General features: G+C 36.6%; 1 protein-coding gene across 1 annotated transcript in view; it reads left to right on the plus strand.

The window, feature by feature from the left end:
- Positions 1 to 4,322, plus strand: part of Aadacl2 (arylacetamide deacetylase-like 2) — a 29,242-nt gene extending 24,920 nt beyond the window's left edge. Inside the window, exon 5 of the mRNA XM_013518580.1 lies at positions 3,278 to 4,322. Coding sequence (XP_013374034.1) covers positions 3,278 to 3,880 — 603 coding nt within the window. The 3' untranslated portion in view covers positions 3,881 to 4,322. The remainder of the gene's footprint in view (positions 1 to 3,277) is intronic.
- The last annotated feature ends 6,168 nt before the right edge of the window (positions 4,323 to 10,490 follow it).

The following is a 10,490-nucleotide window of genomic DNA, read 5'->3' on the forward strand; positions in this document are numbered from 1 at the left end:
TATGTAAATATCCTGTTTAGGATTAATGCCAATTAAGTATATATGGTATATGCAAATGCATATCATTTGTGTTCTCATTAAAACAATGTTAATAAAAATAATTAAAGATATGGATGAACTTTGTTAATAATCTTCCATAATCTTTTAATTATTGATCTACTCAAAAGTCTATGTCATACAAAAAATGTAAAAAACACTTTTATGGATAGGGATACTTTCAGAGTTGATTACATTCTCTCAGCTTTTTTGAACTTGTTACTTTCTTTGAATTTTGCTATATTTAATAATGTCTTGAGGTGATGTCATGAACCTTGTACACCCTAAAACATTTCAGTTGCCCATAAAAAGAGGAATAAATATGCATCCATATTCATTTTTATAGAATAGTACATTCAGGGCTGGTTGTGGTTATCTGTGTTTGTTTGGACCTTTATATTCCTGTTGCTAGTGACCTTTGAGCCTAAGTGGATCTGGGAGGGAAGATATAAATTATAGATAGTTCAATAACTCAATGTTACTTTTAGGATCTATTTACCATGTAGTTATTTCTGCTTTTTACATCCAATTATCTGAAGTTACAAGGATAGTGCCTTATTAAAAATTATAAACTAAAAACTGATAATGATTCATTCATTTCTACATTATTTCATACTACATTAAGTATTCTATTATGATAGTCACACTAAAGGGAAAAATAGTTTAAACAGCATACCAATGTTTGTGGCATTAAAATCAAGGAGAAAGATCTATTGTATATTTTTATAAGGGGAAGTGACACTTTGAAAGAAGTAAAAAGCTTTGGAGTTCAGAGAAAGACAGTTTCCTTTGATCAAACTTTTACATATATAATCACACATAAATAGTTATGAATATATATTAAATGTGTAGAAAATATCCAAAAAGATTCACATTAGGTTAATTACATAGTTCCTAACACTAGGATAAACCTTCCTTGTCAGTCACAGTTTAAGAACCTAAGCAGTGGATGCTGTTTCAATAGAAGGGGATTGACTTTGGCCCGAGCTTCACAGCTTTTACCTGGAGAGGAAAACAAACACTAAAGGCTCAATCAACAAATACGTACTAGGGAAATAGAGTGGGGAAAAATAATGACACATCTGTGTGAAAAACAATGTTACTGACATTTCAGAGGAAAAAAGGTTAAGATTAGGCAATGCTATTGCTGGGTTCTTCTTGCTCTTTCTGCGTACATGGCATGTTTGTTTCCCTTTGATTTGTGAGACTGAGGGTGAAGTGATTGAGGAACAGTGACAATAATCTTATTGGATGAGTGAATCATCTACCTAAGGACACTAGGTAGTAACTTGGGACCTGGAGATGTTTCTGTCAGGAAATTTTATCTTGGCTCATTTTCATTTTAAACTCAGCGACATTTAGCATTGTGGGAGTGCACTGCAGAAGTGGTCTGAAACCATTTCTTTTTCTGTGGCACTTTTGAATTTTGGATTAGTCTCCACTCTGTGCTCAGCCAGCCACTATGGTGGGAGGTTGATTTAGGGGTACATTTTCTGGTCCTGAGCTTTTCAGTTGAATCAGTGCAAGTATTTTCACTTTTCCAAGTGTCATTATTGCAGTGGCCAGACACAAGCTGCGACACTGTTGGTGGATGAGTAATTTGAGTTTCTCTAAGTGAAGCCTTAGAAATATCCTTCATTTCTCTCTTGAGAGAGGAAGTCTTTATCAGAATCCACATTTTTTGCCTTGCATATCAAATTTTGTGAACATTAACTATTTTTTGGATAATTCTCTTCCTTTGCTTTAACGAAAGCTTCACCATTCTTTCAGAAAATGTGGTCCTGATGATACCCCTCACACCCAAATTGTTCATGTACCTTTGTATTGGAATTTTTCTGAAAATGTATGTGTTTTAGTTACTTTCTCCTTGCTGAGACGCAATACTCGACACCCACAATTCTAAAGAAGAAAGATGTATTTTGGCTCACATTTATACAGGTTTCAGGTTCATAGTTTCAGCTAGCTCCAAGGAAAGGCAAAGGCAGTTGGTCATGACCAAGGAGGCATGGCATGGCAGCAGGGAGGAGAGAGAGAGAACCAGGGAGAAGAGGGGCAGATACAACTTTCTGGGCTGCACCACCAGTGATCCACATCCTCTGACCAGGACTTACCTCCCAACAACACATTTAGCTATACACTCGTAAGTGGACAAATCCACTGGTGAGTGTCATGCCCTCATGATCCAATGACATCTAAAAAACCCCACCTATGAGCCCATGAGGCTTTACAGGAACATATAGAGATAAACCATAACATGGTGGTATTGGGAATGCGTGCCTAATGGCCAAGAAAATATTATTTTCAAATACTTTTAAACCTTTCTACTATTCAAAAATTTGAAGTTTTTAAATAAAATATTATTCAGGAGTTTATTTCTTCCAGTTATTTGGTTGCTTTCACTCAAGAAGAACTTTTATAAATTTATACATATTGTCAATTTCCTGTAGACATATTGTACTTAAAATGTACTATTGCATGTATCACTGCTGATTTTGATGAGGTCTTTGTATGTATCTCTCACCTACTTTACTTTTCTCGGTCTCTCTATATCTTTATTCTACTTTCTTATTCTCACACTTGTTTCTCACATACTCAACAAATATTTTTAAACCTTTTATGTTTAAGTGGCTTGACACTTTTTCATGTCAGTGAATGATACAAATGTTGTGGAAATAAGTATGATTTGCAACCTCAGTGTCTTAGTTTACTTTCTCATTTATGGGATAAAATACCCAACATTGACAGAGCAAAGGAGGAAAGGTTTATTTTAGCTCAAAGTTTGTAGAGGTTCCCGTCCATGGTTGGCTGGACCCAAGGCAGGGGGACATGACAGAGGCGCCTGGCAGAGGAGGAATAGTCCCTGGCATGAGACGCAGGAAAACCCAGCAGCCTCTTTCTGTTTCCTTATATTCCATCCGGGCTACAAGTCTTTGGTTGGTGCCACCAGACCCAGTTTGGGGCTTCCCTCTTTGGTGAATCCACTCAACCACACACAGAACTGTGCTAATTGAGTTAGGGGACCAGTCCAGATATCACACCCCCTTAATCCATATCCACACACACTGGATACAACCACCTCTGAAAATCCCCACCTATGAACATATGAGGGTTTTGGGGGGACATGTAGATACAAGCCATAACAGTCAATTATTTAGAGTTGGCTCATGACTGCTTAAAACTTTTAAACTTCTTCAGCTGTTTTGGAAACTTTTGCCTTGCAAATGTATCATATGTTTTTCAGATGAAGAATGATCCTGAAATAAAAAATAAAATCAAAATACAAGCATTACTGTACCCTGGCTTACAGATGATCGATACTTATTTGCCATCTCATCGAGAAAATGAGCATGGTATAGTTCTGACAAGGGACATAACCATAAAACTTGTGAGTTTATATTTCACCAAGGATGAAGCACTTCCTCAGGCAATGAGAAAAAATCAACACATGCCTCTGGAATCCAGACATCTGTTTAAGTTTGTTAACTGGAGCACTCTTCTTCCTGAGAAGTTCAGAAAGGACCATGTTTACACTGAACCAGTTCTTGGAAGATCCACTTACTCATTTCCAGCACTTATGGATAACAGAGCATCACCTTTGTTGGCTAATGATTCCCAGTTACAGAATTTGCCACTGACTTACATCCTTACCTGTCAATATGATATCCTCAGAGATGATGGACTTATGTATGTTTCAAGACTTCGAAATGTTGGAGTTCAAGTAGTTCATGAGCATATTGAGGATGGAATCCATGGGGCTTTATCATACATGACAGCACCACTTTATTTACATGTAGGTCTTAGGATAAAAGATATGTATATTAATTGGCTGGATAAGAATTTATAAGTGTATAATGTATATATCAGAAAATTTTAGTTTGTGACACTTTGTACTTGTTGTGAAAAGAATGAAGTAGTTTCTGTTGAGTCCAGGTATGACAATTATTTTGTGTCTTTAAACTAGTCACTAAATGTTATGATTTATGGACATTACATATATTAAAATGTGATTCAATCTATTTTCTCCTTACTTTTAATGTATTGTGCCAGTCCAAAAGTACTAATGTTTATCAAATTTTAGAAATAAAAATTTCTCAAATCAGGGAAGATGGTGTCCAGATAAGCACAGTAAGTGTAGATGTGAAAGTGCAGAGAGATTGCAAGGAAAAACAAATTGCTCCTAGAATGGAATGGAAACTGTTAGACTACATGAATTGTAAGGGCCTTGTATTAGTTTCCTTTTACGTAACAAATTACCAACAAAATAAAACTGTTGTCTCAAAATGAAAGCAACTTGTTCTGTTAGTGTTCTGTGAATCTACAGTGCAACAGTAATGCATGTGGGCCAGAGTCAAGACATTGGCAAGAGCCGCACTCCCTCTGAGGGTGCTTGGTTAAGCGCAGTTCTTTCATCTTCTGATGACTGCTGGTTTCCCTGGAATGTAGCAGACATCTGCAAGTCAGTCTCTCCTCCATCTTCACCTGGCGTTCTATTCCACCTGTGTCAGTTTTCCCTCAGTCTCCCAATTAAAAACATGCACATGCTTTTAATTTAGGGTTCACCTAAATCATCCAGGTTAATTGCTGCATTTCAAGGTCCTTAATTTGCAAATACTCTCCTCAGTTTTCAACAGAAGTTGACATACTCTATGATTAGGATGTAGATATCTTTTTGAGGCCATTTTTAGGAAATATTGTCAATAATTTTTTTTTAAAGCAGATCAGCCTTATAATATAAAAATCTATTCTAAATGTTTCCTTGATAATGAAGTAATGTGAGTATGGAGTGTGAAAAACTTTTCCAAAACCCTCTCAATTTTCTCATTTCAAAACTTGCCCCAAATAAATGACTTCTGTGGTCCTTGTGTTGAGCAGAACCATAAAAAGGTTAAAGATTTATTCATGTAAACATAAACCTGATGTACAGTACCATTAATCTCCATAACCAGTTGAATCAAATTAAGAAACATAGTAAGAAATGTGTGTGTGTTTGAAAATATCCAAATCAGTTGACCCAAGAGCAGCTGAAATGTCTAGCTTTTTCAGTAGACTTGAGATACTGTTGTCAAACTTCCATTTCAGAGAATGCAATTAAAATGTACAATTTCAACAGTCCACAAACCAACTAACATATTAAGGTACAGGAAGAAACTAATTATGTTCATATAGCTATTTTGTTTTAGCTCGATTCCATTACCCCAATGATAGAAACTATCACGACTTCCATGACTATCATAGATGAACATAAAATAAATTTCACTGAAGCAGTTGTTTTCCTCACAAACCTATATGAAATGTATATGGGAATTTGACATCATGGGCCCCAACAAGATGCAGCTGTCATACTTCTGATCCAATTTCTTCTAAACTTTTTTAAAAACATATTTTGTTATCATAAATGTTCATGGTGTTTAGTCTGATTCTTTTCTTTTTCATTACTTAGTATAGTAGGTCCTAAGTCTATGATAGGAAAAAGCCCTGGAACTGTCATTATGAGTGCAGAAAATGGGTAGCAGAAATTGCTAATGTGCAGCAAACTGTAGAAAATGTAGCTCTTTTAAAGGACATTTTATTGCCTGTCCTATTGTCTGAATACTTTCACAATTATTCTAAACTAAACCTCCCTCAAACATTGTAAACAACAATATATAATGTCACTAATATGTAGCTTTATATCCTTGAGCATCCCTGTACCATCACAGCTAGACATTCCATTTTCTTGTTCTTTTCTACCTATGTTGACCAGTTTATGATTTGTTTCCACATTTCTTTTCTTTCTCTAAGAGAAACAGTGTTTTGGAGCTTGAGAATAAGGATATTCTCTGGGTACCAAGGAAAGGGTATGTATAGCCTTGTGTCTTAGGCCAACCCTTGGTGATCCATATCTGTAATCTAACTTTATAATGCCTGGGACATTATATAAAATAAATCCTGACATCAGCTATCCAAATTCCTGTGAGTCATCTTGACTGCTTTTGTAATCTACTCTCTGAATGCTGGAAACACATATGGTGAAAATTTCTGAGATATGTGCCCAACAGTTAAGAAAAAAATATTAATTCCCAAATTATCTCCTATTCTAAGGGAAATTTGTTGGCTTTTCTCTTCAACTATCTATTACAACTTTGCATTAGTTGCTATACTTGCCATAAAAAGTACTACAAATTTAGGGGCCTAACCTATGGGAATTTATTTTCTCCTGGTTTTAGGGGTTAGAAGCCTGAAATCAAGGTGTCTACAGGATCTTAGTCCCTCTGAAGGAGAAATCTGTTCCAGGTGTTATGCATAATGGCAGAACAACTCTAGTCTTTTCACATTGTTCCTGTATGTTCTGTCCAAGTTTCTCCCATGTGTGAAAACACTAGTCATATCAAATTAGGGCCCACCCTGATATTCACATTTTAATATGACTGCCAATGTGAAGACATATAAGGTTGGAATATAAGAACACATTCTCAAGTACTGTGTGTATGTGAGGGTGGGTTAGGACTAGATTTTTTTATAGATGTGGAACAAAAATAACACCTGGAGCACATCATGTGATCCAATGTCTTAAAAGTAAAAACATTTTTCTGCTTTGTTAATGTTCTGAAAAGCCCTCAATTTTCCATCCATTCATTGCTTTTTGGAGCAGGATATCAGCAACTACTGAGCATCCAGTGAATAAACTAGAACTCATACCAGAGCCTTCCTTGAGCTAAAAAGCATGCACTAGACTCCTACCCACTGTTCTCTTGTGGTCTGATGCTCTTCTACACTGACTGTCTCATGTGAGAAAGTGATTGCTTGTCCTTAAGACAGAACAGCTCCTTTTCAATCTGTCCCTCCTCAGTTCTGAGTTTTGTTCTATTTCAATAATGTGAACATGTACTTTTAATTTTTTTCACATAGTGCTCTAGCAGTCTTTCCAAAAGATCTCTCACTGACCTCATCTACCAGAACAATAGCTTTTCACATGTACTAAGGTGAGCAATCTGTGACATTATGGACAGTCTTAAGAAGTGTATTCCAAGCCTTATTGCTCAGTGTAATCATACTTGTCCAAAGATTACCAGGGAACACCTTTGTTTGCCACCAACCCCAGAGTAGTCTTATCTTTTTTTTTCTATAACATTTGTTACATTTACTAAATTACTTAACGTAGTGCATGCCTAAGACTTTCTGTAGCTGAGGTGGATAGGTCCACCTTGCAATGTGCAAAATTTCTCAAGGTACTTTTTTTTTTGTTGTTTGGTTTTTTTTTTTTTTTCCTCCGGTACTGGGAACCGAACTCATGACCTTGCGCTTGCCAGGCAGGCGCTTTTGCCACTGAGCTAAGTCCCCAGCCCCTCTCAAGGTACTTTAAAGCAAGTTCAAAACTTATATGCATATGATGCCCTGCCCTGCTCCTTTGGGACAGGGAAGTAGCTCGGGAGTGGCCCCAGGCTCTCTGGACCTCTCTGTTGGGAGGTGAGACCACCCACCCTCTACCTGAGGAACCCAGAACATTGGCCCCTGACTGGCCACCATCAGGTTCATGGCTGAGGCCCACACACTTCCCATTGACAGCCTGGAGACCCTGGTACTGAAAGCCAGCATTCCCCGACCATCGCAGGTTTGTTCTGAGCCATGCACCACACCAACTGCTTGGGGATCCCGGGCCCAGTGGTCAACTGTCCTCTACCACCTTGGAATAAGTCTGATATCTAGGTAAACTAAGGTCCCTAGAGACCTTTGATGAGCTGCCTGGGTAGTGTGTGGCCTAGCACTTTCCATCTGACATCCAAAATGACAAGATGTAGGAGCAAAATGCAACCTCAGAACTCAGATCCACTCAGAACATGTCCAGGAGACACTGACATAGGAGAACTTGGAAGTCACATACCTGAAATCCCGAAATGATTGCAACTGAAGTAATGAAACATCTCCAACAGTCCATAGAAGAAATCAGATCAGAAATAACCACCCAAGTAAAAATAGAAATGACAGCAACAATGAAAGAACTGCTCAGCACATGTAAAGAGAACATATACAAAAAAATAGATGAGCATAGGAAAAGGATAGAAACATTAAGTGAACAATACAGGTCAGAATTAGAATGCATGAAACAGATTCAAACAGATATCCAGGAATTCAAAACTTCCACTGAAAGCTGGCAGAACCGCTTGAATGAAGGTGAAGATAGAATCTTAGATAATGAAGATAGCATGGCAGCTAACGATCATGAAAAGAAGGATCTCTTAAAATCAACAAGGATCCAGGAAAAATCAATTCAACAGCTGCAAGACGAGGCAAAGAGAAATAATGTAAGACTAATAGGAGTCAATGAAACATCAGGAGGCAACATAAATGACATAAAAAGGATATTTGCAGAAATAATAGCAGAAAACTACCCAAGCATGGAAAAAGATTGTGATGTACAGGTAAATGAGGCATATAGAAACCCAACTAGCCATAGCCAAAATAAAACCACACCCAGATATACAATAATCAAGATTCCAGATATGCAAAATAACAGAATATTAAAAGCTACTAGTGAAAAGAAACAGATCACCTATAAAGAAAAGCCCATCAGAATCATGGCAGATTTCTCAGCACAAACCATTCAATCAAGAAGAGCTTGGAGTGAGGTATTACAGGTCCTGAGACAAAATAGGTTCCAACAAGATTGATGCATCTTGCCAAACTTTCCTTCAAATTCAATGGAGAAATAAAATATTTCCACAGCAAAGAACAACAGAAGAACTTCATGAGTGCCAAACTAATCTTACAAAGAGTACTAAAAGATATTCTAGACAGAGAAAAAGTGACTACAATCTCAAGAACAGCAATGCAAAGGAACCCTCAAGTAGAGCAAGCAATTAAACAGATAGCAAAAGTATGAAACCAACAGCAAGTAAATAACATGGCAAAGATAAGCCAACATATATCAGTTATAATCATTAATGTAAATGGCCTCAATTCACCAATCAAAAGAAACAGACTGGCAATGTGAATTAAGAAACAAAATCCCACAATATGCTGTATACAAGAAACACACTTTACTTAAAAGAAAATCCACAGAATTAAAGTCAAAGGTTGGAAAACAATTCTCCATGAAACAGGAACCCAGAAAAAAGCAGGGGCAGCTATTATGTTTGCAGACAATGTCAACTTCAAAACCAAATACAATCAAAAGAGATAAAGAAGGTCACTACATATTACTTAGGGGTAAACTGCAAGAGGAAGAGATAACAATTAAAAAACACGTATGCACCAAATATAGGAACAACAAACTATATGCAATAAACCTCAACAGAAGTGAAAAACCAAATAACCAACACTATTGTAATAGAGGACCTCAACACCCCTTTGACACAAAGAGATAGGTCAACTAGAGAAAAAATCAGCAAAGAAATACCAGACCTGAACCAAATCTGCAAGCAAATGCACTTAGTAGATGTATAATGAGTGTTCCACCCCACACCATCAGAATACACATTTTCCTCAACTGCACATGGGATATTCCCTAAAATAGACCATATTCTAGCCCATAAAACATACCTACCTATATGCAAAAGAATGGAAATTATCCTATGCATATTACCTGACCACAATGCAATGAAATTGGAAATTAATGATAGAAGGAACTCCAAAAACTCCATAAACACTTGGAAATTAAATAACAACCTCCTGAATAACCAATGACTCATACAAGAAATTAAAGAAGAAATTACAAAATATCTACAAACAAGCAGAAACATAAACACAACTTACCAGAATTTGTGGGATGTAATGAAAGCAGTCCTCAGAGGGAAATGTATAGTGGTGAACTCACACATGAGAAAAAACAGAAAGAGAAAAAACAAATAGCCCAATGCTGCACCTCAAATTCTTGGAAAAAGAAGAACAAGTCAAACCCAAAGCCCATAAAAGGGAGGAGATTATAAAGATCAGGTCAAAAATTAATGCAACTGACATGAGGAAAACTCTACAAAAATAAATGAATCAAAGAGTTGGTTCTTTGAAAGAATAAATAAAATTTATAAACCCCTAGCCAACCTTACTAAAAAAAGAAAGGAAAAAACTTAAATTCATGCAATAAGGATTGAAAAGATGAAATCACTACAGATCCTACAGAAACTTAGAAGATCATTAATAACTACTTGGAAAACCTTTACTCTCATAGGATAGAAAACTCAGAAGAAATGGACAGATTCTTAGATATGTACAAATTACCAAAGTTGAATCAAGAAAATATAAAAATCCTGAGCAATGCTATATCAATTAATGAGATTGAAAATGTGTTTAAAAACTTACTGACAAGGAAAAGCCCAAGCCCTGACTGATTTACAGAAGAATACTATAAAAATTCAGAGAAGATTTAATGCCAACACTCCTCAAACTCTTCAATGAAACTGAAAAGGAAGCAATTCTCCCTAACTCATTTCTCAAGGCAAGCATCATACTGATACCAAAACCAGAGAAAGACCCAACCA

Source organism: Chinchilla lanigera, unplaced genomic scaffold, assembly GCF_000276665.1.
Source record: "Chinchilla lanigera isolate Chin_1 unplaced genomic scaffold, ChiLan1.0 scaffold00047, whole genome shotgun sequence".
Classification (NCBI taxonomy): Eukaryota; Metazoa; Chordata; class Mammalia; order Rodentia; family Chinchillidae; genus Chinchilla; species Chinchilla lanigera.